Source organism: Ostrinia furnacalis, unplaced genomic scaffold, assembly GCF_004193835.3.
Source record: "Ostrinia furnacalis isolate ACB-3 unplaced genomic scaffold, ASM419383v2 OfSCF2046, whole genome shotgun sequence".
Classification (NCBI taxonomy): domain Eukaryota; kingdom Metazoa; phylum Arthropoda; class Insecta; order Lepidoptera; family Crambidae; genus Ostrinia; species Ostrinia furnacalis.
The window spans coordinates 32,892-59,580 of NW_021132285.1; the positions used below are offsets into that span (position 1 = coordinate 32,892).

Genomic DNA, 26,689 nt, shown 5'->3' on the forward strand with positions numbered 1-26,689 from the left:
AACGAACAGCACCTTTCAACGTGGTGTGGTGTTCGAGAAATTGGAGGGAAAAGGGAAAACGAACGAGTGAGTAGTAAATGAGTGAGTCGTTAATAACTGACGACAAGTCAAAGAGATTATAATATTTTATTTACTGCGAATTGAGTCCCGGACCCGAAGCTGCGGAGTAAAGACGATGACGTCGATGACGATGGATGATACTTTTGCATGATTCAAAATACGAATTAGTTCCTATATTAAGTTTTGAAAAACTATTTCAAATATCTTTTTAAATATTTTTAATTGTACATGTAACAATAAAAAATCTAAGATCTTTGATCGAAACAGCTGATTGTCAACTTGTCAGTCAAGTGTCACAACCCGGGTGCATGGTGAACTGTCACTACTGTCAGACTAAAAAAAAGCCCAAAATCAAAAACATGTTAAAATTTAATTTGTAACATAAGTTGTTGACTTATTTTGTGAAAAAAATGTTATAATAAGTGACTGGTTAAAACCTAGCAAGTGTTCGATCCATTATCCAAGGCTGCTAATAATAACATAACCTAAAATGGCTACAAAGATACTGAGGGCTCTTTTGCGTACAAAACCATCATCGGTTATGATAAAGAGATTCGAAAATACTGAAAAAACAGTGACAGTGTATGACCCTTTTGGAAATAAGCCATCGAAAGACAAAACAACGTATTTACAGGTTATAAAAATGTTCGAGGAACGAGACACAAGACGAAGAGGTCATGTCGAATTTATTTACGCCGCTATGGCTAGAATGAAGGAGTTTGGTGTACAAAAAGACCTAGAAGTTTATAAGGCTTTAATAGACGTGTTACCCAAAGGAAAATTTATTCCTACAAACATTTTCCAGGCTGAGTTCATGCATTATCCAAAACAGCAACAGTGTGCTGTCGATTTGTTAGAGCAAATGGAGGACAATGGTATGGTATAACACACCATTGCTTTTACTAAATATTTCATAATTGTTATCTAGTTTTTATGAAAATTTTCAGGAGTAATGCCAGACAGTGAGGTAGAACAAATGCTTCTAAATATATTTGGTAGGCGAGGTATTCCATTAAGAAAATTCTGGAGAATGTTATATTGGATGCCTAAATTCAGGAATCTTACCCCATGGTATCTTCCACCAGAATTGCCAAATGATACTCTGGAATTGGCAAGGTTGGCAATACAAAGAATCACTTCTGTCGACCCTGGCACAGCTGTAGATGTCTGGCAGGTGACATATTACTTATTATAATACAATATTAACATTTTTTTTTAAATAATAAAATAATATTTTTCATTAATGTTAGACAGAAGAAATAGAAGCATCGCTAGACAAGACATGGATAGTGTCTGGTCAGAGTGACAGCCAAAAGGTTTTGCTAGAGGAACAGCCACCAGATGAAGCTCTAGTCATAAAGGGTCCTTATCAAGTCTATTTAAGGGATCAAGCAGTCACCTACTTCACTCTTCTAGGAAAAATTAGAGAGGAAATAAAAGATGATACTGACCCTGATGGTAAGTGCTAACAGCTTAGAAGTAATTATAAAACAGGGTTCGAGGATATATATCAAGGGATATATATCAAGATATATATCGGATATATATCCGATATATATCAAGCCGGTTTTGATGATATATATCAACTTTTAAAATTTGATACTGTATTTGTACTTTTTGACAAAAGATTTTTATTTTTTCAGTTGATTTTGCCGTATTTCAAAGATATTTTATGTTTTTGCTTTATTTGTCTGATTTTAAGTTTTAAAAACATTAAAAACATGTTTATGTAACACATATGCAATAGTATTCATGAATAATACAATAAAATAATACTATGGCTTTCATACAAAATTGATATATATCAAAGTTGATATATATCGGATATATATCATAAATATCCGATATTTTGATATTTATAATAAATATCGGATATTTTCGAACCCTGTTATAAAATGTTTTATTGAAATATTTTATCCCAGCACAAGCAAATCGGAGACTTTGGTGCTCATTTGGTTACCTGTCTACAATGCTGTATTGCCTTCTTACACTGTAATTAATTCATGTATATTTTATTCCAGATGTTTCCAACATTGAAAAGCCTCCAGGTATACCTGGCATAGGAAGTACAAAGTTACCATCTGTCAAGTGCACTGTTCATGAGCAAGATGATGGTACCGTTGTTGCAATTTGTGCTACTGGTATGTCATTTTTGTTATTACATATTACTGATATAAGGCTTTTTGGCTCTACCTGCCTTGTATCAGTAAAATTAGACAAAGATCTAATCTTAGTTTACACTTTGAGGTAGCAAAAAAAACAATTTAGTAGGAAGAGGCAAAAAAGGAGGCTATATCTCACAAGATATTCTTTAAAAATCCATTGAGAGTCACCAATACTAATAGTGTAAACCAATGGTTAATGGGCACTTTTATTCCAGGTACTTCATCAAGGGATTCTCTATTATCATGGATTAGATTACTGGAAAAAAATGGAAACCCAGTTTTATCTAGAATACCTGTAATATTCACACTAACTGCACCTCCTTCGGATATATCAATACAAGAAACTCAGCCTCAAAAAGATGAAAGTAATGTTAGTTAACTGCTAGTGCAATGTGTATTTTATTGTGAAATGTAAATAAATGTTATAGTTAATTACATATTTTTATTTACTTTCCTAGAAAGCATAATTGAACTGCTTAGATAACTGTTATAATAATTATACTACTTTATATACAAATTCACTTATTAGACTATATTTACATGCCTATTTATACAAATAGTAACAGTTCTATAATACACAACTAGAGAACACTGAACACAGTTCATAAATCTGGTGGTAAACTCTAGAATTATGTCCATTCATAATCCTCGTCAACGTCGAAGGATATGGTGCCCCACTGTCAGGTGATGTTGTGCCAGTCGGCTTGGGGGAGCAGGTACGACTCATTGTCGCTGCGGACAACGGACACTCCTGCTCCAAAGTACGGTATGACATAGGCTGAACCATCAGATGGTCCTACAACCTGCAACAGAAATTTTGTGATTGATTTCCTCTTATATTTATATTGAACTATTAAGAATAAAGCAGGTCCTAGCTAAATATCTATGCTAACAGAATTCATATTTATTTATGAGAGTTACTGTTTTTTTCCAATTACATAACAGACCAGAAAGTGTAAAAGTAAGTTGGAATGTTTGATACAATAAATGCAAAATAACTAACCTGAGCAGCTATAAGAATAATGTCAAGAAGTTGGCCAATAAACATAAATCCCAATGTGCAGAGCTTGGCCAGCCCAACTCCTGGATAGCCGAGGTAGAACCGATCCAGGCCAAACATGCCCAAAAACACTGACAGCAACAGTGCTATCTCCAAAGAGTATCCATTTCTGTAAAAAAAAAACAACTTTTCAAAGAACTTCAACCTTAACATCTAATTGGATTCTCATAGGCAGAATACACTACTTCACTATGTATCAGATGAAATTGTAAGAGATAAATAAGTGAAAAACAAACTTACGTCCATTTGCATGGGAGTTTCTTTTTGAATGTTGAACTATTTGTCTCCTTACAAATGATTAGGTCTGCTGCTATACATTGTACTGCAAGGGAATCATCCATTAGAATTTGTGTTTCATTTTTTCATCTACTAATAACACGTTTTAAGAAAGAAATCAAGTATATACCCTCAGCTTCTCCTTCAGACGGTATCTTTTCACCCTTTGTACACCCACGGTACTGCTGCGTGTCAGGATCTATAGGGTTTATACTCGGATCTGGACAAATGTACTGTCCTAATCGCAATGTGCTGCAGTCCACAGCCTCGATTTTATCACTCTTTGCTTCATCAGAAGCATCTATACATGCCATGAGCAGTAAAAATATTTGTACAAAACAAGCAAACTCCTTACGAGACATGGCTCCAGCTTCCTAACACCTAAGATCTAACCTTATCTCATAAATGTACACATATGTTGCTTATATTTGGAATTACGTTAATGTATAAAAACAAAGCGTTATATTTTATGAATAATTTGATGAGTATTAAATTAAATTTTATAGTTCGTCTCGCTCGCTCAACACAATTTTTTTCGAAATTTTTGACAAATGACAATAATGACATTGACAATTGATGACATTTGTTGTTTTTTTTTTACTTAATTTTTTTTTATTAGTTTTACTACTTTGGACCGAGGTTTGATTGCCGTAAAGGTCATAGCACACCTATTAACTTGAAAAGGGGTCGTCACCGTATCAAGTAGACTAGAGAGGCGGTCTAGACTAGATCCATTCAGTATTATTTGTATGAAACTTCTTACTGCACCGCACCCTAATCCAGAACAGTGGTGCCAGATTAGGCGAATTATCGCCATTTAGGCTACCTCTGGGGGTCAAATGGCGACCAAAAAATGCAAACGGCTACCGGTAGCCATTTAGGCTACCTAGAAAATAAGATCGGGCTATTTAGGCTACTTCAGGATTACCTTGGAAAAATAAATCCTAACCTAGTATTCTGTAATTCAGTTAGTTTTTTAAAATGACCCCTACCCCCTTTACTACTAATTACTACTCCATGAAAGTCCAAACTCTATACTAAATCCGTAATTTTTTTCTAAGTGTCAGCTCCATACAAAATTACGTTCGAAAATTCGGTTATTTGGCTAAGTCCTGCACCCCCTTTGGATTGTATAGAATCCCTAAATAATACAAATTGCCGCTAACACATAACATTACGCACACACTTACACACAATATAAATACACGATTTAAGAAAACAACATGGCCGCAATCATGAAGCTAAAGATAAAAANGTATAATATTCATGGATTTTTGGCTTGAATTTTAATTTAAAAAAATATTTATATTTATTATCACTTGGTATTTTTCAAAAACAGAACATAAAACACGAAAATCTACAACAATAACCGGCAGTTTAAAGTTAACTTCAAATGAACATAGTCTCAACACTCAAATGATCGGCAATCTTCGGTCCATGTCGGATCCATTCGGTTTACGATACGAACTCGAGTCAGAGAGAATTCAACTCGAGTGGGTTCGAGTTACGCCCAACTCGAGTTAACTCGAGTTACTTACTCGAGTTGACCATCACTACTTTGGATAAACCCAATGCTATTGAAGTTTATTGAACAGTGAACACACATTTTTATCAACATTCATAAAATGGCTAATGACTGCTATCTTATGTCAACTGCCCTAAAGTTCTTAGCTGGGCAAAGTGGAGACATTTGCAGGTTATGTTTGGCATCCACTGCTGGGCAAACCGTGACTAATATTGGCGATAGTTTTTTACTCCAGAGGCCGTACTATGAGGGCTCAGTTAATTTCGTTGAAATGCTCCACGAACTGGGTGTAAGTAATATTTAAACTAGCTGGAGTAGTCAATTTGGCGATGCCCTTGCCTGAGTAGATACAAGTACAACACTAATCAATACTAATGTTTCAGGTAGGAGCTGATGAGGCGCTCCCAGGGAACTTCTGTAATGTCTGCGCTGATACAGTTGCCAACGCATATCTGTTCAAGCGACTCCTTAACTACTCTTCCAGCAAGTGGGCTGAAGTCATGAGCAGGCTAAGCTCTAGTCTTAACTTGGCTGAATCAGCCAGGCCAAATGGGAAATCTGTTTATCTTATCATAAATGAATATGGTAATGATATGTTCGCCAGTCGCAATACCCCAAAAGTCAAAAAGGATGTGCTGATTCAGATTCGAAAAAGTTATGCAAAAGCCAAAGAAAAAAAATCCACGAGTGTGAAGTGTACAGAATGTGATAAAAAATTCAAATCCAACAGCCTACTTTCAAAACACAATGTAAAAGTTCACAATAAAACTGAAATTTCATGTCCTTATTGTTTCAAAATGTTTGCTACACCTAGTCGGTTGGAATACCACACAGAAAAGGTTCACTGTCCAAAAAAAATTCAATGTCCGAAGTGCAATGAAATGTTAAGCACACCCAGAATGTTGAAATACCATGACCGGGCAAAACATGTGGCAGTTGTATGTAAACTGTGTGGTGTGCAGGTCCCATGTAAACAAAAATTACAAGCTCATTTAGAGAAACATAAAGCTAATAAATGTCCAAGGTGTGGAAAAAACTTTGCTACTAGTTACACATACAAGGCTCATGTAAAGGCTTGTGGAAAGGAAGGGAAAACACCAAAATTCTTTTGTGATATTTGTGAGAAGGGATATGTAAAAAAAGATGGTTTACGCTCACATTTAAAGATCGATCATGGATTTGGCAAAGTACTGAAATGCAAAGTTTGTAAAAAGAAGTTTATAAGGGCCAGTAAACTAAAGAATCATATGGTAAAGCATACGAAAGAAAAGAACTTCTGTTGCGACCAATGTGGTAGTAAGTTTGTGACACAAGCTGGCTTAGTTTACCACGTCAGACTACATACAGGTGAAAGGCCATTTGTCTGTGAATTGTGCGATGAAAGGTTTGTTTCTGCTTCTCGTCTGATGGAACATAAACACAGAAAACATTTTGGACCAACCAAGCAGTGTTCAATATGTCCCAAGAAATTTGTGAAAAGTAGTCAGTTGAAAACACATATGTATAGGCATAGCAACCCACATAGTAAGCTATATTCAGGAGCAGATATTCAGCCCGTCTTTGTGGAAACATGCAAGCTATAGAAGTGCTATTTGCTTCTCAAATGAATGTGCTTAATTTCATGAGTGTACAAGTAGCTATCGAGTTGTGAGGGGGCCAACAATACCTCGAAATGATTTCTTTAATGTTACACATGGCTGTTAAAATACCAGTTCCTTATTTTAATGTGGCTGGGCATACTACCAAATGACTAGATAGATTGTTCATGTTCAATGATCAGACGGACACACAAACATTTTAAATATAGATGTCATGAATGCTCTGATAAAGGAATCATGAATGTTTGCATTTTTTTTTTCAAACCTGGAACCTGCGCCTGGACTGGAACTAACAATGAGAAATTATATTTATTTAAACCACTTAAATTCAAGTCAAGACGAAATGTCTCCAATAAAAATACTGTTTTATTTCTATTTTCTGCAAGTAAAATTAAATATTTTTGTACTACCCGTTCGCGCTAAGTTTGCCGGTCCGAGGAATAACGAGGGAGGAATGCGCGTCCCCTCCCCAAACCGCGATTAAACGCAATTATGTAAAAGTTAGTAATTAAAGGCAATTAATGTCTCTTATTTTACGCTAAAACTCAATTTTTATCAATTAAAAAATAGTGTAATATATTATAATAATTAAAAAATATTTTAAATATAGTTTGATAAAGTTATAAACGATTCCCTTCGAGTGACGTCATATCGCGGCAAACTTAAAGCGAACGGATGGTCTATGTAGTATACAGCATAAATATACAGGGTGGAACTTTGTAAAGCCACCGAGGGAAAGTAGGTACCCACAGCCTTAGATTAATAAAACCTAAGCTTTATTAATCTAAGCCCACAGCTCAGTGTGCTGAGTAAAATGGTGTCCAGTGCATACTCTCTAATCCACATCTCTAATCTGTCTAAATCTGTGGTCCAGTGTGCAAGGCCCCGATTATAGTTCCAAAATACTGAACTGTCCTATCCATCCATGACATTGACAGTGGGGCGCCACCGTCCATACCGGATCGCTGGTTGCGATTTTTGCCATGTTGGAAACCCATGGAAACCATATAGTTGAACGATGGTAGCGCCCCCCTGTCATTGAGTTTGGTGGGACAGTTCAGCGTGGGTCATCTATACGCAAATTTTAAACGTCTCCAATACAGACGCGCTTCTTCGATTCTGCGACATGTCCTGCGATACGATTGGTCAAAACAGCTGACGACGTCTGCGGGCCTTGGTTTTGAGCATGAAGCTAAAGATAAAAATGGAGGCCAGACTTGGAACAAAAACTTGAGTCAAATACCTACTTATCTCTATCTCGCTCTCTGTGGGCCGACCTCTCTTTTTAGTGTGGACTGTAGTATTGCTATCTCCTGATTTAAATCTCCTAGTAAATTCTTCGAAATAGCCAAATCACTAACCAAATCAGAAGTTAAACAAATAAATAATTAAATATTTGAACTACGATTACCTAGTTGAATTAAAAATCACAAAATTGTCGGCCGTTTAGGTTTAATGTGTTGGCGAATCAGGGAATTACAATCCCAATTCCTGGGGAATCGGTACCATGTGGGAACATCGGCCCAATCCGGCCCATCATGGCGGTTGTTTACTATTTTGTTTATTATGCAGTTAATTTCGTTTGAGATTGTTTACAGGAAATAATCATTGTTTTATCACAAGAAATGGTGCCTGGAAGTGACATAAGATTCCACGCGTAAGTGTTTATTTCGTGATTTCCGACATTGGATCATTGTAAACATTTTTCACATTTTTTACACTTATCATTTAATGATACTTATGTCAAGAAATAAAGATTTTACATTGAGTTTCATTGAATTTGACAAATTTATATTTTTTGTTTATTCAGAAAGAGAAAGTCTGCCCACAGAGAGCGAGATAGTGATACATAGTTTGTGCTTCAAGTAGGTATTCGGAGTGTGGCCTCCATTTTTATCTATAGCTTCATGGTTTTTATAGATTTATTATCTGTGTGGCAGCCACTATCTTCAGCTGTCATCTATCACTGTCAGTGTCAAGCTGTGAAGCTGTCATCCAGTGGGNATGTTCGCCTGCCTGGACACAGAAAAATTACTGTTTCGGCGAAATACCCCACTAATACTGTCAGAAAATAAGGCATTATGTTAAATTATGTTGGTAGCTCCGCCTGTAGTTTGTGCGGTTGGTAAAGATTTGCGGGTCGTTCTCTAAAATGCATATGTGTGCGTGAGCTCAAAAAATATCTATGGAGTGCCGTCTCTTACTCTTTTATGCTCTTTGCTGTCATCCATCTGCCATGCTGTGACTGTCATTTGAAAAAAAAAAACTTACTGTGTTGTTGAAAACGGCTATTTTGTTTTGTAGCTATTTTGGATATTTGGATAAACTCAATGTTAATAAACACACTTTTTCATCAACATTCATAAAATGGCTTACGACTGCCATCATATGTCAACTGCCCTAAAGTTCTTATCTGGGCAAAGTGAAGAAATTTGCAGATTATGTTTGGCATCCACTGCTGGGCAAACCGTGGCTAATATTGGAGATAGTTTTGTGCTCCAGAGGCCGTACTATGAGGGCTCAGTTACTTTCGTTGAAATGCTCCACGAACTGGGTGTAAGTGATATAAATTTAATATTTTAACTAGCTGGAGTAGTCAATTTGGCGATGCCCTTGCCTGAGTAGATACAAGTACAACACTAATCAATACTAATGTTTCAGGTAGGAGCTGATGAGGCGCTCCCAGGGAACTTCTGTAATGTCTGCGCTGATACAGTTGCCAACGCATATCTGTTCAAGCGACTCCTTAACTACTCTTCCAGCAAGTGGGCTGAAGTCATGAGCAGGCTAAGCTCTAGTCTTAACTTGGCTGAATCAGCCAGGCCAAATGGGAAATCTGTTTATCTTATCATAAATGAATGTGGTAATGACATGTTCACCAGTCGCAATAGCCCAATAGTCAAAAAGGATGTGCTGATTCAGATTCGAAAAAGCTATTCAAAAGCCAAAAAAAAATATTCCACGAGTGTGAAGTGTACAGAATGTGATAAAAAATTCAAATCCTACAGCCAACTTTCAAAGCACAATGTTAAAGTTCACAATAAAACTAAAAATACTTGTCCACATTGCTTCAAAATATTTGCTACACCTGGTCAGTTGGAATACCATGCAGAAAGGGTTCACTATCCAAAAAAAATTAAATGTCCAAAGTGCAAGAAAATGTTTAGCACACACAGAATGTTGAAATACCATGACCGGGCAAAACATGTGGCTGTTATATGTAAACTTTGTGGTGTGCAGGTCCCATGTAAACAAAAATTACAAGCTCATTTAGAGAAACATAAAGCTAATAAATGTCCAAGGTGTGGAAAAAACTTTGCCAATATTTACACATACAGGGCTCATGCAAAGGTTTGTGGAAAGGAGGGGAATACACCAAACTTCTTTTGTGATATTTGTAATAAAGGATATGTATCAAAAAATAGTATACGCTCACATATCAAGACTGATCATGGATTTGGTGAAGTACTGAAATGCAAAGTTTGTGAAAAGAAGTTTGATGCTGTCAGTAAGCTAAAGAATCATATGGTAAAGCATACAAAGGAAAGGAACTTCCATTGTGACCAGTGTGGTAATAGGTTTGTGACACAAGCTGCCTTAGTTTACCATGTAAGACTTCATACAGGTGAAAAACCATTTCCCTGTGAATTGTGCAATGAAAGTTTTCTTTCTGCCTCTCGTAGGATGGACCATAAGCACAGAAAACATTTTGGACCAACCAAGCAGTGTTCAATATGTCCTATGAAATTCGTGACAAGTAGTCAATTGAGAATACATATGAATAGGCATAGCAACCCCCATAGCAAGTTATATTCAGGAGCAGATTTGCAGCCCATCACTGTGGAAACATTCATTCCACAATACACTATTGTCAACCTACAATAGAAGCATTGAAATAATATTAATAAATGTAGTACAAATATATCTCAATGAATAGAAGTGCTATTGCTTCAATGACATAGTATTGCTTCTCAAATTTTTTAATCAAATGGAATAAAATAATCTATTTTGAAACTATATTTTTTGTATTTTCTTTCCTCACAATCATGACGCATGCACCATGCATGCACCCATGATTATTTACATAATAGTTCAGTCATAATTTTTTGCCTTACATGGTAAAATGTTTTAATTTGTATTGATTAAGTATAGGTTGGTAATGAAAATTTAAGTTTTCCATGAAGGTAGCAGTGAAGTTTTCGACCTCAAGACACCTCAAGAGGTCAGTTGGATTGGGTCAGGTTCTTGAAAGTATCCACTAGAGACGCTTTACAACTTTTTTGTCATATTTTTACCAATATTTTTCCAGTACCTATTTTATGAATATTCCAAGTGGCAAAATCGGCAAAAATCAAAAACTCAGTTTTGGTCATTGTGAATCTGTGGCTGCCACAACGTATGAATCTATATCCAAAGCAGTAAAATTATTTAAAAAAAAGTGTCAGTGACAGATGACAGACACACAAATTGACACAAAAATATCAACAATCTGCAACAGATTTTCTGAAAGCAGAAAAATAGAAAATACGGGATGTTTTCTGATAAAAGACATATTTTTCAGATCATTTCAGGAACATCAGTGTATTGTTGTTTATGCCTAAACAATATTGCCGAAGGAAATAGCTTTTTTTCAATGGAAGACGAAGTAGCAATAAATAATGCTAATATTTACAAAATAACTGATTTAATGGCATTCGTTTTGGGTTTTGATGTATGTTAGCGATTCTTATTACATCTATAACTGAAATGATCCAATTTAACAGAATTTGTTTTTATAGTTGTATGTTTTTGCGCCCCCCTGCTGACAACAGAGGGCCCCCGCTGAAAATCAGTTTCGAGACAAGCCCTGGCGCGGTCTTGATGTATGCTGAGCGGGTGCCTTTTTGTCAGAGGGGCACAAGCAGCTATCTGTACATTAATTTGTGTATCTCCTTCATTGTGTACCTATGTTTTTCCTGCTTGTGTCTTTCTATCAAATAAAAATTATTCTATTCTATTCTATTCTATTTTTGTTCACAGTATCTACAAGACATCCCAACGAAGATTGTGTGCGGTGGTTGCTTGGAATCGAGTCTCAAATGTTTTAGTTTCATAATTAAATGTAAAGAAAATACCAAACATTTTTGCCAGCTGATAGGAAGTGTGAATAGCTGGTTAGATAGTGCCATGGATACACTAGACAATCATAAAAGTGTTTTTGTGACTGTAGATAACAAACTTTGTGTTCGTAGTTTCTATTTTGACGAAAAATTTGTATCGGATAACAAAGTGGAAGCATTAAAGAGACTGCAGGAGCCTCTCGATCAGAGAAGTGAGAAGTCTAAAGAAGAATTACTTGATAATTTCATTTTTGATGATCCTGGGTTTGAAACTAAAGCCAATATAAAGAAACGAAAAAAACTTATAATTAGAAGCAAAATTCCAATTAGCCAAATGCTAGATGGTGGAGAACACAGTGCATTGTTCAAGTGTAAAGAGTGCCATAAAGAGTATCCTACAATGTACAATCTAAAACGACATTATGTTAGAATGCATGCTCCTAAAACCATGAAATGCAATGAATGTAAGCGAACTTTTGGATCACAAGCCATTTTAAATGAACATAAGTATGAAAGCCACGCTTGTGTAATGTGCACAGAATGTGGAAAAACATACACAAACCGGAAAACATTGGCACTCCATGAGTTGAGCCACAAGCTGAGAATAGCTTGTACAACCTGTAACAAAGTATTTTGCCGAAAAAAGAACTATCGAATGCACATTTTATCCAAGACATGTGGACAGAAACAGAGAAACAAAACAAAAAATATGTACATTTGTGACTACTGCAGCAAAACATATGCCTGTAAACCTACATTACGTGTTCATATTCAATTTGAGCATTGTGGTGGGCAGCAGCACATCTGTACTTGGTGTTCAAAGAAGTTCAGCGCATTGAGCAAACTGAAGGCTCATTGTTTGACTCATACTCAAGAAAAGAATTTCAGCTGTGATATTTGTGGTGGGAAATTTGTTAGTAAGGAGTCATTATTGTATCACACTCGTATACATACTGGAGATAAGCCATTTCAGTGCGATCATTGTGATCAACGGTTTTTATCGTCTTCTCGTCGAGCCGAGCACATTCGGCGTCATCACACAGAACCACGGCTGGAGTGCGACATATGCCGCCACAAATTTAAGACGCGATCCTGTCTGATGCGCCATAAGAAACGCCATTATGATCCTACAAGTAGATTGCATTATACTCGAGTTACTCAAAATGAAGATTTGTAATTACTCCATATTATTATGTCATTCATGATTTATGCCAACATTATGCATGCAAATAGATATGCTTAATATTTTAATAGTGTAAAAATTACATCCTGTAAAAGTAATTTACTAAGTTATTGTAAATGTAAATAAAACACAGTGATGAGTTTAGTCTTATAGTATTTTTTAATTTTGAGCCAGATTTACCAATACCACTCAGAATTAACACCAAGGAACTTTTTGTTTGCTATCATTTTACCTAAAACTTTCCTAAACACTTCACTGGCATCAGTAAACACTTGTCCGAGGTCCAATGGGAATTCCGAAATTGTATCTGGTAAAATGAGTTTCATATTAATATTTTTTGCAAATATTAAATAAACAAACAAACTCACAGAATTCGAATGTGATATACTTGTTCTGCTTGAATTTCTGCTCTCACTTACTGTGAAGACACACTGAAACCAATTAAATAATATTAAAATAAACATACAAATCTGTTGGTAAAAACAATGACAAAAACAACTAATTTTTTTTACCATTATAATAACGCATTGTAACAATGCATGCAAGAGTGTAATAGTCCGCATCTTAAATAAATTTTGTCCAAGATTTTTTAGTAATCAGAAGAAGCCTCAGAGTCCAATAGGGTGAAATAAAATAAAAGGTTATTTTTTACACTAAAATCATGCTAAAATCATTCAAAATATCGCGCCATTTGTACCATAAACAATTTTCGTTTTTTTCTGTAGTGATGTACATTGACATAGCTCATCATATTATGAGCTACCTATTTACATTATAAAAAGATTACATCAAATTCAATTCACTCAAGCATTATTAATATTAAATTAGTATTTAAATCGTAGCCAATTATATTATTTAATAAGTTTCAATAAATTGGTACTTGGTGCAGTGCAACAAGTGGTTTTTTGATTTCAAATTACTTTAGCGGTGGCCTTAATCCTATCTATGGTGTAGTTGGTTTTGTTGTCTATGGTTGGTTCATCAGTGATTGGTCAACATTTCTGAAGGCATCTCTTTCTTTTCGTCAGCAGGCAAAATGGCCGAAAATCGTGGGAGTATGACAGACGTCTCGGAGATTAAGAGTAATTTTGTGTGTCCGACATTGTAAATAAACATTTTAGTGCACGCGTCGCGTTCTGTGTAGTGCTCAGTGTTAGTGCATGCTGTGTTGAATAAAGTGCAGACCCTGTGATCATAGTTCTAACTAAAAAGGTGTTTGTGTTTTGTGCCTTGTTTTCACTAATAACTTCGCCCTGTCATCTGTTTTGGATTTATGTTTACTTGATCACGGTAAGTACATGGTCCTGTAACTGTTGTTCGTAATTTGCGTGCACTTTACAAGTTTCTTGTTGGCGTGTAAATAATCCCAACTTTGTAGTTTTGACAAATTTTTTGTCCTTTTTTGATTTTTATGTTTTTTGTAGGCGCGAGCGAGATAGGTTACGTTTGGTAAAGTTGTCACTCCCTGTCGACAATGGAAAGTATGCTTCGTATTATTGTTTTGGTGGCAATTGGTGACCTATTACGAAATGTTTGAACCCAGTTCTTGAGGTCATGTTGGAAGTCTGACAGACTGTCGAAGTCATATTATTTGTATCTAATCTTCACGATGACTTAAAAGCGTAGGCTGCGAGCTAAAAGGACAACTGTGACATCATTTTTGCGTATTTTAAGCATAAATCTGTTATTGTGGACGATTCCGTATGAGTTGGCGACCAGTACATCTTGAGAATTAACAAATAATAGCTATAGCAACTGCGAGTTGATAACTTTGATGATGACTTATGTTTGTTCTGTGATTGAGGTGTATGACTTGGTTGTAGCTGAAAGTGTCAATCATGACCCTGTATCATTGTAGCTTGTCAGATTTTCAAATGATTTTCAACATAAATAATAAGTTAAAAAACATTTTTGAAGAATCTGAATGTTTGTGATCTCTGGGGGTCTTCAAATGGACTACAACAACTTGGCCATTGGTGAATCAGTGATTCACTTAGTTTTTTTTATCAATAAGTACTACAATAATAAATAAACACACTGATAAGGTACAGAAACTATGTTTAAATATGGTTTAGTGTCATTGCTTTGTTTGTTCACAAATTCTTTTGCTATCTTCGGTCTATAATTTAGGTGTACCCTGAAACTACCAGAGTTAATTATTGTATTAGAATACTGCATGTATTGTCTGTCATCAAAAAAGGGGCAGGATTTTTTTATCTTGAAACTGAGACAAAATAAGTTAGACGCTTGAAAGACCTCATTTTATAAGTTAATATTTAAATATATAATAATTATTTTAGTATGTACACTGTGTACACACAAACCAATGTATTGTTTTATTTCTTTATTCCAACAAGTGATAACAGCTACTATCTAAAACTTGAGCAGGGATTGTTTGAGCTATAAATAATGATAATGTAAAATATAGACTTGAGTCAGCCTATTTTAGAGACTTATCTGTTTTCACCATCAATAGCTAATTTTTATGTGATCCCAATGCAATGGTAACACCTATGAGGAGTTTTGTTTCCATAGGGGTCACTTAAAAATTAGGGATTAATGGGCATTAGTGTCAGGTACAAAATGTTTTAAGTTATCACACCCCTTATAACTTGCATGGGAACCAGGACGTTGGTTTCAGATTGGACAGGAATTGTAATGGAGACCAGAGCCCCGATTACGGTAATTTTTAACGTCAACAATCCAGACACGCTTCTCGATTCTGCGATACGATTGGTCGTTCAACAGCGTACGTCAGCTGTTTTGACCAATCGTATCGCAGAATCAGAAACGCGTCTGGATCGTAGACGTTATTAAAAGTTACCGTAATCGGGGCTCTGGCCTTACAGAACCTACACAGGACACTTGGTAATGCTGGCCACAACCTTCATGGACCTGTCTGTTTCATTCCCTCACATCAATCCCATTCTATTTGTTAATGAATGAAATTGTGCGTACCTAACTTAACACTTTTGGTACCTATTTCAATTAATCCAATTTTCACACTAGAGTCACCATATTTTGTAACAAAAAATAGATTAACTGATGTAGAGGTGATAGCACATCAGGCTATTCATGTCTATTTCAACAACTTTCCTGCAGTCTTTTAGTCGGCTGATAATTCGGTCACCCCAACTTCTATGAAGAATCGAATAGTCTACATAATTATAAATAATATCCTTCCATTTTTCACACAGCGTCATGTTGTCCCAAACAAAAAAGCAATACATGGTGGTTTTTTATGCAGAACAAAGCAGGTATTTGACCGCGATAGCAAATCTGTGTAATGTGAGCACTACCACACATCTTCATAACATCATACTAATTACAGCCCGATCCAACTATCGGCCTTCTAAAAGTCTAGATTGCGGGGTGTCTAATAGGTACCACGACATACGATGTCACAGTGTATAACTTGACGTACATTCGACAGTTAATACGTGTGCAGATCACAAGTAATCAGCTACAGATCGTTTGCGTTTCATCCACGAAGACGCGCCTCACTAATTTTTAGTCGAGGGAAAAGTTTGATCCGAGCAATCCGAGCGTCATGATTGTAGTGTGCGTGTGCAGTCATGGATAATTTAGCGTGTACCGATAACACTCAAACATTAACGGAAGAATGGTGGGGCGCGTCTTTGTGGATGAAACGATCTATAACAGAATGGCTAGTAAATTCTAAGTCGTACGTTTCGCGTGTCGACCGAACTGGTGACCTACTTAGCCCGCTCTATTCAAATTGGTCACGAAGTACTAAATACTTGGGCCACACACACAGTGTTGCCAACAGCTACCAAAGGCTCGTAGCTAGGAATTTAACAGAAAGTAGCTAGATTGAGTATTTTTTTCTCCCTAAAAAGTAGCTAGAAGTAGCTGAATTCAGAAGTATGTAAATAAAATACTAAAGAAATAAACACTGCAGTTAATAAATCAGCTATAAACTTTAATCAACTTAACTTTAATACTGTGACTACTTAATTAACAAATAAAAGAAGACAATATTTTGATTATCTACCGAATATTATAATTATCTAATATCCCATTTTGTCAACTAGGTACGGCTTTAGGAAAAACGTAATTGTGACAGCACTGGCCGCTTTTCCTGAGCGAATCTTTTATGCATAAAATAGAATTCAGAGTTATTAAACTCATTCTATTCCTCTGTTTATTTTTTATTAATTCATTTGGGAGAACAATCTTTCTACCTCAGCATTTGAATGCGGAAGTGAAAGACATACTATAGCGAGTTACAAATACTTTGTAAAAATTTATCATAATCAATAGTAATTGCTAGAAAAAGTAGCTAAAAAATTTAGCTACAAGTAAAAAAAAATTGTAGCTGCCTGACATCAAAAAGTTGCTAAATCTAGCTATAAAGTAGCTAAGTTGGCAACACTGCACACACAGTTCGATCGCAAAAAATAACAAGCTTGCGAATGTTATTAGTTAAGGGGGTGCAGCGCCGACGAAAAATTACGATTTGCTAGCCGAGATAGCGGTGGCGCAACGAACTAACACGATCGCACACGAACTACTTTACAGAGTAGAGACAAAAGAGACTCAATACAGAGTAAAAACACGCATTTCACTAATTTTGNCGTCTTTCGGCTGAAACCAACGAACGAACGAACGTGCTTAGTGCGAGTCTGCATTTACCGTTGTCGCTAACGAGTGCATCAAAAAGATATATAAAGTTTAAGATTTTAGTTCTTGAAAGTATCTGCTAGGGACGCTGTACAATCATCATACATTTAATGCATGTCATTGTCACCATCGATATAAAGTCGCACTAAGCCCACTGATTACGAATAGATCCAGAAAAACACTTGTAGTGACAGCGGTTAGTACTACGGTCTCATTGTTTTTTTTACAGAAGTACCTAGTCTAATTATTGTTACTTTCTACATAATTTAGCAAAATCGACTTTGTTAAAAAAAACTTGTTAATTTTCTTAATTTCCTCATTTATTCTGCATTTTAGTATTCACACATGCAGACCGGAAGCATTGTTAGTTTTATTTTTTTAGACGGTGTAGAATAAAATTTAATGTCATTATCATCATAGAACATATAATTTTTGAGGGTCCGTAGTCCTGATAAGGAATCCTTATAGTTTGATTTGATTTTGATTAAAGTTTAAAGTGCCAATTTTTGTTCGAGCAGGGCGTCCCCACCCTCTAAAAACTAGACTGTTGGCTTGAAAAATCTGAAAAAAATCATAATAATACTGATTTTTATGAACTTTCAAGAAAACTCATGTATTATAAAATTTCATATGTAATAAAAAATCCTTAGAAGAAAATATTAAAAGCTACTTTAGATGAAGTAATTGATTGCTTCTGAAATATATTTTGTTAACGACGGACAACTACGGAACCCTACACTGCGCGTGCCACGACACGCATTTGGCCAATTTTTTTACCTAAGATTTAACCCAGTTTTCTGGCAAACTATATTTCTCTATTTCTTGCGGAAAAAATTACGTGATATTTCCTGAGACCCCCCCTCTCCCCCACGTGAGATTTAGTGAGGTTTTTGTTGACCCCCTCCCCCCCCTAAAAGTCTCACGTAATTTATGGACGCCCCCTTATTGTTGTGAGTTATGTCCGTTTGAGATTGAGATTTACGAGTAGGTAATGCTTCACTCAAACGTGTCCCGAATAGCGCTCAACCAATCTTCGTGATATTCTGTGGTGGTTCGTATTTGGGATTTCTATCCCATCCCATTATAATTTTATGAAAACTCAGAAAATTACAGCTCGATGCCCTATCTTTACCCATACGGTAACACTTAAAAAAAATACGCGCTCTGAATACCCCAAAACAACTGCATTTCATATTGGTGTAGTAATCGAGTGTAAAGTGTTTACTATGTTGATGCACTGCACTACACATGACGTGAAATTAGGGTTGTCATCTACTAAATTGTCGCAGTCAGGCCGCGGTCGAAGAAATTCGGACTTTAATTTCAGAATAGTCGCAAATACCTGTTAAAAATAGGTATTTTTTGTAATCATGGAATGATTTTCGAAGCCCTCTGAACTTCCTAAAATGTATCCATCGTGAAAAGCCATTCAAACTAGGATAAATCCGGAAAAACTAGAACATATGGCAACCCTACGCATGACGTGAGTTGCGTAACCAGGCCGTCTTGTCTACGATGCATCTAATTGTAGGAATGCATGCGGTTTCACTTCCCCTGATAATTTAATGATTTATAACTCAACTGTTCATGATTTTTGTACAATCTTTCAAGAAGAGAGCGTATGTACTTACCTTAAAGGCCGGCAACGCACCTGTAACTCCCCCGGGGCGGCGGTAATCCCTTACCTACCATCAGGTGATCCGTCTGCTCGTTTGCCTCCTGACCTCATAAAAAAAGTATAACTAAACTTTCGTACCTGTCAACCATTATCGAAGCAAGTACGTATCAAGGTTGTGCATAGTGGAATAGAGACTCGAGGAGTCACAAACCTAATAAACAACATAAGGCCAGACCAGCATAGAACTAAAATTGAACAAAACAGACCATCTGTAAGGCTGGTTTTAGTGTCACGCGGACCGTCCGGTGCGGGCCCGCTCCGCACGGCCAACCTGTATGAACTTCTAGGGAGCGTTTTAGAGTAATGCGGTCCGGAGGAACCGCTCGCTCCCTAGCAGTTCATACAGATCGGCTGTGCGGAGCGATCCGCACTGACAGTCCGCGTGACAATGTAACAAATGAACAAAAAATACGTTTTCTGGACCCGGTATTATAATTGCTTTAAGACCTTATGACCTAAGCAGCTATGTTCATCTACGAGCGAGTAATTATGACTAATTGACATGTTCCGCAAGGTGAATTTGCACCTAGTTGCTATTAAAAACACAACAACTGCAATAAGTACCCACTTCCAGTGAATTATATTATTAGCGCTGTATTAAATTTAAGAGCTTCGGCTGTTGATAAAAATCACCTGGATGTAAGTCGATTGACGCAATAGGTTTATTTAACTTTATTTGTACAGAAGATGCTATAACGCATTTATTAGCATGACATAAGGATGAAGATAGCCTACATTATTGCCTCCGCCTGATGCACATCAGCTGTGCAAGTTGTCGGATGTACCACAATGGCCGTAAACGAAGTAGGACCACTTAGCAAACAGAGTAAAACATTATGTAACGACTATAATAACGCGCGTATTCACAAACGATACTTGCTTAAGTGAAGCAGCAAATCGAACGAACATCGTTGAATAGAGCTCTGTGATTAGTTCATGTGTCCTCATAGTAATTTGTGAATACGGGCGTAAGATAGAAATAAGCTTCCTGAAAGTATCCACTTTTCGTGCTAATCGAAAAACACAGACAAACCTATGAACTTATTACTTCATTATTCCCCATTATAAGCTCCAATTAGCGTTAACGGGGAATAGTGAACAAAAAGTTCACTAATCCCCGTTGACAGGGATTGTCAACGGGGAACAGTGGAGTAAGCCCAGCTTAGCTACTTGAGCCCTAAGTTTCCTAAACTTCTTTAATCTTACTACAAATAGCCGATTCTGCGCCCTTAATCCACTATTCTGATAGCCTAAAATTAATAACAGCTATGTGGCTTAAAGAAAGGTAGCGTAATTGGTCAAGTAAAGAAGTTCTACATAGTTTTAAAGTCCCCAATGCAAAAAATGTTTTTTTTACGCACACCTCCGCAAAGAAGTAAAGCTACTGCTATCCTATTACCTATTGTAGCAGTACCTTGCGAGTTAATTATTAGCCTTTGTCTATACATTATTTCTTTGTTTATTCCAAGTTGTGCACCAACAAAGAGCCATTCAATATTATATTCTCTAAACCTAAGCGTTCGCGCCTTGGACCGTCGCCAGGATTGACAAATATCAGATTGTGCGATGATGTAAGCTATTACTTACATGTCATATTCAATAACCAAGGTTGGGTCGTATTTTTGATAATTGAACAGTACATATTTATTCATAGCCGCTTATTCGTTGAAGGTTACTGAAGAAAAAAATGGAGAGCTAATGGACTAAGGTTTTGTATCTTTTTCGGGAACATTTTATTTCTCAATGGGAAAATTATGCTTGAAGTTCGACTTCTATTAGTATGAACTCAATGGATCATGGGATAGACTGGGATAGGGACCTGGATGAATCAGTGCTGGCTGAAAAGCACAAGGTCCTAACTCCTACTTGATAAAGGAGTGTACTTGAAGTACTTGAGTGTACGAGAGTACTTGAATATGATCGTAATGATGGATCAAAGCACACCAGTTAATTTTAGAATGTGCTAACTACGTGTAAGGTGTTCTAAGATAAGGAACTGATTAAAATACAAACATAATTAAGAACAATTGATGAGTCAAAAGAACATGACAATCAATATAAATAGCGGACGCTTTAGACTGCTAGGAACGTTATTATATTATCACTAATTAACTAAACAGTAAGGCATCGACGTCACAGAATTATTTTCTAGTCTATGGCACCAGTCGAAGTAAATCTGAGAATTTAGCAAAAGTAATTCTTATTCTTGGTGCTATTGACATCGTCAGAATTTCCATTTCTAGTACTATTCGCATTGAACTGTTATCCGCTCTTATAAACGGGCAAAAAGAGAACCATTCAATGAATGATTCTGCGAAGAGAGTGATTATCGTCACACAATTAAAACAGTGAACGTGTTAGTTAACAGACAATAGCGTAGAGTTGACAGAAAAATATAAAAGTTAACTCGCGGACACATGAGCGGGATTCGGCGAATGTTCTTGTTACGTCTAGGAGATTAGAATTACTAGATTATGATTTCAGCATTTCAAGTATGCTTCTTTTTCAATGTTTGTTATCGCTATTAGAATAAAACAATATATTAATACCAAGATTATATTCAAACTCATTACATTTGCTATCAACACCAAATTACAGTAATATTATTAATTAAATACCAAGTCTAGATAGAATTCATTGTACAAGTCTAAATTAAATTCATTATAAAACTTACAATAGTTACCAATCCTTTATTTCGACACTTAACATAAAAATAACACTTACTTGAATATCAGCATACACATTTTACCAACTGACGCTTATTCGGAGGAGATGTTACTCGTAGCAGGCACTGACGACCAACTAACTCAATCTCCGAGCGCTAGGTTCCCACCTCGACGCCGCCCCACCACCGATACCGGACCGGATCGGTGGCGCGACGACATCGAACCACAAACCAGTGTTGCCAGTAAATTTAATGCTACATTATTTTAACGATTTATTAATTATTATAAAACTATTTATTTAATTTATATATATTAATTAATTTAATTGTTACAAGACAATAATCATATATTTTTTTATAACTAATTTACACTATTTATGACCGCAGCGACAACATGTTCAGCTGTTATAATTCAAGATTCTGCAAGGAACGGTGTCTTCGGCAGATTAGAGTTGGTCTGAACATCTGAAGCCAATCTAAATCATAGCAAAAATGTACGGAATTTAGAACAATTATTGGAATATACTATTATTTAGACTAGTTTACGACGCAGTAATGTACAGAATTCGGTAAATTTCAACGTAACGAAACACTGGCGTTTAATACATTTGGCATCGAAAATAGGCATATGAGCTGCAACAGCTGCCGATTGAACTATCTCTACTATAAAAGAGGCTGACAAAGGTGACTGAGTTTCTTCCGCCACTTGCACTTCTCAACACCAGCCCATATTATGTTGTCCCGAAGTGGTGGTAGGGCAAGCTATATTTGGAACGTGTATAAGTGCCCTGGAAAGGGCCTATGTACTGAATAAACTAATTTCATTCATCACGTTTCCACGCTAGTGTGGACTCCGCATTAACTGGTTAACCGCCCTTCACGGCTCGTTCACATGGGCCTTCGCTAGCAATAAGCACTGCACCTTACTCGTATCTATGGTAATATAATTATGCCATTAATAAGTTCATCGCAACGCGTTTCTAGTGTTTTGTTTCGTTTCTGTTAGCGCTACTTCTTAATCAAGTTAGGATGAGTGAGACTCCCCATTCTATACGATCGGTAGTTGATTGTTAAACCAGTTGATCAGTGTGACTATGATATCCTCCATCATTTATTATAGCTATTTGTGATATCAAAAGCCTACTTTATTTATTCAATATCTCTAAATTACAATGAGTTAATATCATGACTATTTCGAAATTTTATAAAATGGCCCTGTGAATTCCATGTTCGCCTTGTGAAATTTTGTACTTGAGCAATATCAAACGGAAATAAATGTATTAAGTATGCTTAACGCCAAAATGTTCACGACCAAACCACAATCGCTCTTTACCCTCGTAGACTTAGGGCATTAAACAAGTACTTTGCTGTTCATTGTAGTTAAAGTCCGTGTATTTACTCTAGCGGTAGCGTGCAAGCATAATGATTAAAGAATTCAGTAGTGCCTAGCGTATACACAGCTGTCTGCTTTACTAAATTTGTGGCACGTCGAACGAAAAGAAATAAGATAGGAATGGGGTGTTTCCTATCTTCGCTATCCATCCTGCACTATGGAATATTTAAAAGTTTTGAGGAGTCCATCTATAGCAATTTGCCCATGTGTTTGGCACAAATCTAGAAATATTGGATCTCAATTCCTCTTGTCGTGTCGATAGCAAACCTACACAGTGTCAGCCCAAAACTCCGCCACAAGAGTGGCGTTGTCAGTAGCCTTCATTAAATCTTCCTGCGTGCAATTGAGCACGCAAGGCACGACATCATGTTCTTCGTCGACTGGGGAACAAAATCACACTTTCACTCTTAAGGATCTCAATAAATATGTAATGATATTCACTTATACGCTTATATTTTATTAACCAGTAGGCCTACTGTGTCCTTTATGTGCTGTGTCCATGTGATGAATGAAATCGGACACTCTCCTCTAAGGGCTTTGCACACATTGTTCTGTTATTGCCGACTGTACCGCCCTCGCTGTGGCAATTACATTTTTATGTCCATAGACTTAGAGATCATATTCCGGCGCTGATGGCTCAGACGGGAGCCCGGTAAACGACCTGTTTATCGGCCCGGGAATAAAGGGAGATTGAAGCGAAAGTGGAGAGAAGCCGGTTTGTTGGCTTGTCTTTAAAGTTCTGTCCTTTTAAATCGCCTATCGACTGTCATTTATTCATTTCGAGCTGTCAAAACGTGAAGAAGAAAAAAGTATTTGAACTACTTTTGAACCACTTCTTCCTAGACCTATTAAAATTACCCTTAAACTTAGTATAAGTTCATTAATATCATTTTAGGATATACTGAATCTTCGAGCGAAACTGTAGACGAAGACTAGTATTAAATGTAACTTGACAACAAGCAAAACTAAATAATGTCAGTGAAACAATGGATAACAGATCTGCGAAACATCTTGTTTCAACATCGACACCTGAATGCATTTACTTGCGTTTAGAATTTTAGATATTTTCCGCTGCCAAAATAGTTTTTGGCACAAACAAAAATATCTAATAGCGTGTCAATCACCCTTCACCGGCTTAACCAAAATTGCGTATGAAAATGTGAATGGAATAAAAATAGTTTTTAACCGGCTTTAAAAAAGAGGAAGTGCTCACCTATGTTTTACAAATAAATGATTTTTTTATTTTTTTATTTGGTGCACAAAACAGGGATACAACCATAACATACAAAGCTTTTAAAGCAGGCTATACAGTAAAACTTGTTGCAGCTCCAATAAAAAGTGCACACAACATACAATGCTATTCGAGTCAACAATAATTATACATAATACATAAATTATAAAAATATTTGATTTGATTTGATTCAATTCGTTTCAGGTTTTGTTTTATTACCTACCTACTTCATAACGTGTTTTTTTTAGAATCAAATGTATCGAAAACATATTGCCCCTTAAAATAAAGTCAGACGCTGGTTGAAATGTCATTTTAAACCAGTATTCGTCCCGGGTTTAACTTTTTGTATTAAGGGGGTCTGGTCTATGTATCTTTGCCTTTATTACATTCAACAGTATTTATTCAAGTCATTTGAACTGTCACTTTTTACGTTTCTTAAGTTTCTTTTCTACAAGAAAATCGCTAGATATTAGCGACTAGCGTACAACCATAGATGTTACCTAACATTTTTCCTTAATATAGTAAGTTGCGAAGAGCACAGGATACATTACATCAACTATACTACACAATTGTGCACGAGCGACTTACGTAAATCGTCTCCAGTTTCAGTCTATATCTAGACATGCTCGTTTCCCCGATGGACTGGCGACCGTAAAGTTTGGTGTTCTAACAACAGACCTTTGTATAGAGCGCATCGATTATCGAAATTCGCGACCAATCGGGTTCGAGCCAGTGTTTGGCCTTTGAATGCCGTTTAGTACATGAAGGATGTATGTTAATGAGTTTTTTTTACTCAGTTTTATCAACAATATTGTTGATCGAAGGTTTCATCCTTTCATCCCTTGCTAAAAGGCTCAAAAGTGTACAATGTCTGAGATTTTCTCAGAGCCGTTATACTACCAGATTCTGTGCTATCAGTCATAGAGCCAGATAGGTCCTTTTAAAGAACGAATTCATGTTTTAAGGAAGAAAAGATGCACTGATCAAAAAACTTCTGTCACCGATAATGCTGTACGATTGTTGGAGAATTTATCCACGAGCAATATTCTGTTTGACATGATTCGACACCATTCTGAATGTTATATAGTGTGCAGATAACTGCTTGCACATTCACAATACGCCTTCCATTGTATTTCGTTGCGCCTTTTTGGATTGGATTGTTTTGACATAGAAAAGTAAAGGTGACCCGACTGATATAAGGTACATGCTGCTGCTAGACACAGACAGCGCTAATTACATACAAACTCTGCTATATTTTTCGAATGCTGATTCTCATTGCCGTGGCTATGCTGCTGTCTTAGTTCGAGATCATTGAAATTACCAGTCGATAGTCATTTGCATATTCGTAATTGGCGAATTTACCGTCGTCATCAATATTACTCCAGCCTGGAGCGGTGTGATTGCATCTGGTGCTACAATCGTAAACCGCGTATTAACATAACAATCGCATAGTAAACGGCGCGCGCGCATTGTAAACCGCACAACCAAACTCAACGCCTGGACGAATTTCAATTTGTTTGTGTTCCGTTACGCTATGGGTTTTGGCCAAAATATTAATGCGGTATTTTAGCTCATCCTTTATAGTTTACAGTTGAATTTTAGTACGCTATAATATGCAGATTCTCTGATTTCCCGTCACAGAATTTGCGCAGATTTCGTTCACACACGTTTGAGAAATCCCTACTCTACATTGGTTCAGCTTTTTATACCTCTGGTATTTTCAGAAATGCGTAGGTAGCTTACTTTGTTTGAATATGCTTTTATAACCATAAACATTGCACTTTTAGCTATTTAGACAATAGACATTGAGTAATGCCTCAAAAATCACGTGTTCCATCCATTTGAAACCTCTACCCAAAATTGCTGCGGAAAATAATGCCCGAATGTAACGTAAACATAATAAAAAAACATGATAACATCGTCAGCGTATGCACAATGTGCACTTAATGTCACAAGCGAGGAATTCTCACATGGAACTGGTACATTACATTGTATCTTAGGGTCTCAACCTTAGGTGTAGTACAGAATGTCGCGCCGCAACCGGTCCCGCGATGAGCTAAGCGAGTGACGCAAGCTGATGGATACACGACTGATATTGCACGCTCAAGGACT

The 26,689-nt window shown here is 36.5% G+C and overlaps 6 protein-coding genes across 6 annotated transcripts in view; 5 read left to right on the plus strand and 1 right to left on the minus strand.

The window, feature by feature from the left end:
• The first annotated feature begins 358 nt into the window (after positions 1 to 358).
• Positions 359 to 2,805, plus strand: ECSIT (evolutionarily conserved signaling intermediate in Toll pathway, mitochondrial). The gene is made up of 5 exons (XM_028306688.1): positions 359 to 935; positions 1,008 to 1,234; positions 1,311 to 1,518; positions 2,082 to 2,201; positions 2,441 to 2,805. Exons 1-5 carry the CDS (start codon positions 551 to 553, stop codon positions 2,602 to 2,604), a joined length of 1,104 nt encoding a protein of 367 aa, XP_028162489.1. The 5' UTR covers positions 359 to 550; the 3' UTR covers positions 2,605 to 2,805.
• bisc (TM2 domain-containing protein 1 biscotti) lies at positions 2,654 to 4,101 on the minus strand. The gene is made up of 4 exons (XM_028306689.1): positions 3,692 to 4,101; positions 3,526 to 3,607; positions 3,229 to 3,394; positions 2,654 to 3,028 (listed from the first exon to the last, which is right to left on the minus strand). The coding sequence occupies exons 1-4, from the start codon at positions 3,921 to 3,923 to the stop codon at positions 2,906 to 2,908; spliced, it is 603 nt and encodes a 200-aa protein (XP_028162490.1). The 5' UTR covers positions 3,924 to 4,101; the 3' UTR covers positions 2,654 to 2,905.
• A 791-nt stretch (positions 4,102 to 4,892) lies between these two features.
• LOC114354353 (zinc finger protein 431-like) lies at positions 4,893 to 7,088 on the plus strand. The gene is made up of 2 exons (XM_028306690.1): positions 4,893 to 5,375; positions 5,470 to 7,088. Exons 1-2 carry the CDS (start codon positions 5,187 to 5,189, stop codon positions 6,667 to 6,669), a joined length of 1,389 nt encoding a protein of 462 aa, XP_028162491.1. The 5' UTR covers positions 4,893 to 5,186; the 3' UTR covers positions 6,670 to 7,088.
• A 1,822-nt stretch (positions 7,089 to 8,910) lies between these two features.
• Positions 8,911 to 13,072, plus strand: LOC114354349 (zinc finger protein 28-like). Its single transcript, XM_028306686.1, has 3 exons — positions 8,911 to 9,240; positions 9,346 to 11,395; positions 11,704 to 13,072. The coding sequence occupies exons 1-2, from the start codon at positions 9,052 to 9,054 to the stop codon at positions 10,567 to 10,569; spliced, it is 1,413 nt and encodes a 470-aa protein (XP_028162487.1). The 5' UTR covers positions 8,911 to 9,051; the 3' UTR covers positions 10,570 to 11,395; positions 11,704 to 13,072.
• LOC114354350 (gastrula zinc finger protein XlCGF17.1-like) lies at positions 11,825 to 13,072 on the plus strand. The gene has a single exon (XM_028306687.1). The coding sequence runs from the start codon at positions 11,851 to 11,853 to the stop codon at positions 12,958 to 12,960; it is 1,110 nt and encodes a 369-aa protein (XP_028162488.1). The 5' UTR covers positions 11,825 to 11,850; the 3' UTR covers positions 12,961 to 13,072.
• Positions 13,073 to 13,965: 893 nt separating this feature from the next.
• The window catches only part of LOC114354346 (uncharacterized), a 75,960-nt gene continuing 63,236 nt past the window's right edge, over positions 13,966 to 26,689 (plus strand). The window contains exon 1 of the mRNA XM_028306681.1: positions 13,966 to 14,256. The gene's annotated coding sequence lies outside the window, so the exon portion shown is untranslated. The remainder of the gene's footprint in view (positions 14,257 to 26,689) is intronic.

Bases quoted from the DNA above. Each gene is read 5' to 3' on its own strand.
- LOC114354350 (XM_028306687.1), top strand. From the start codon at position 11,851: ATGGATACACTAGACAATCATAAAAGTGTTTTTGTGACTGTAGATAAC.
- LOC114354353 (XM_028306690.1), top strand. From the start codon at position 5,187: ATGGCTAATGACTGCTATCTTATGTCAACTGCCCTAAAGTTCTTAGCT. The intron at 5,376-5,469 runs GTAAGTAATATT...CTAATGTTTCAG, and splicing joins AAATGCTCCACGAACTGGGT to GTAGGAGCTGATGAGGCGCT.
- LOC114354349 (XM_028306686.1), top strand. From the start codon at position 9,052: ATGGCTTACGACTGCCATCATATGTCAACTGCCCTAAAGTTCTTATCT. The intron at 9,241-9,345 runs GTAAGTGATATA...CTAATGTTTCAG, and splicing joins AAATGCTCCACGAACTGGGT to GTAGGAGCTGATGAGGCGCT.
- bisc (XM_028306689.1), bottom strand. From the start codon at position 3,923: ATGTCTCGTAAGGAGTTTGCTTGTTTTGTACAAATATTTTTACTGCTC. The intron at 3,608-3,691 runs GTATATACTTGA...ATTCCCTTGCAG, and splicing joins GTCTGAAGGAGAAGCTGAGG to TACAATGTATAGCAGCAGAC. The intron at 3,029-3,228 runs GTTAGTTATTTT...TTTCTGTTGCAG, and splicing joins TTATTCTTATAGCTGCTCAG to GTTGTAGGACCATCTGATGG.
- ECSIT (XM_028306688.1), top strand. From the start codon at position 551: ATGGCTACAAAGATACTGAGGGCTCTTTTGCGTACAAAACCATCATCG. The intron at 936-1,007 runs GTATGGTATAAC...GAAAATTTTCAG, and splicing joins AGAGCAAATGGAGGACAATG to GAGTAATGCCAGACAGTGAG. The intron at 1,235-1,310 runs GTGACATATTAC...CATTAATGTTAG, and splicing joins CAGCTGTAGATGTCTGGCAG to ACAGAAGAAATAGAAGCATC.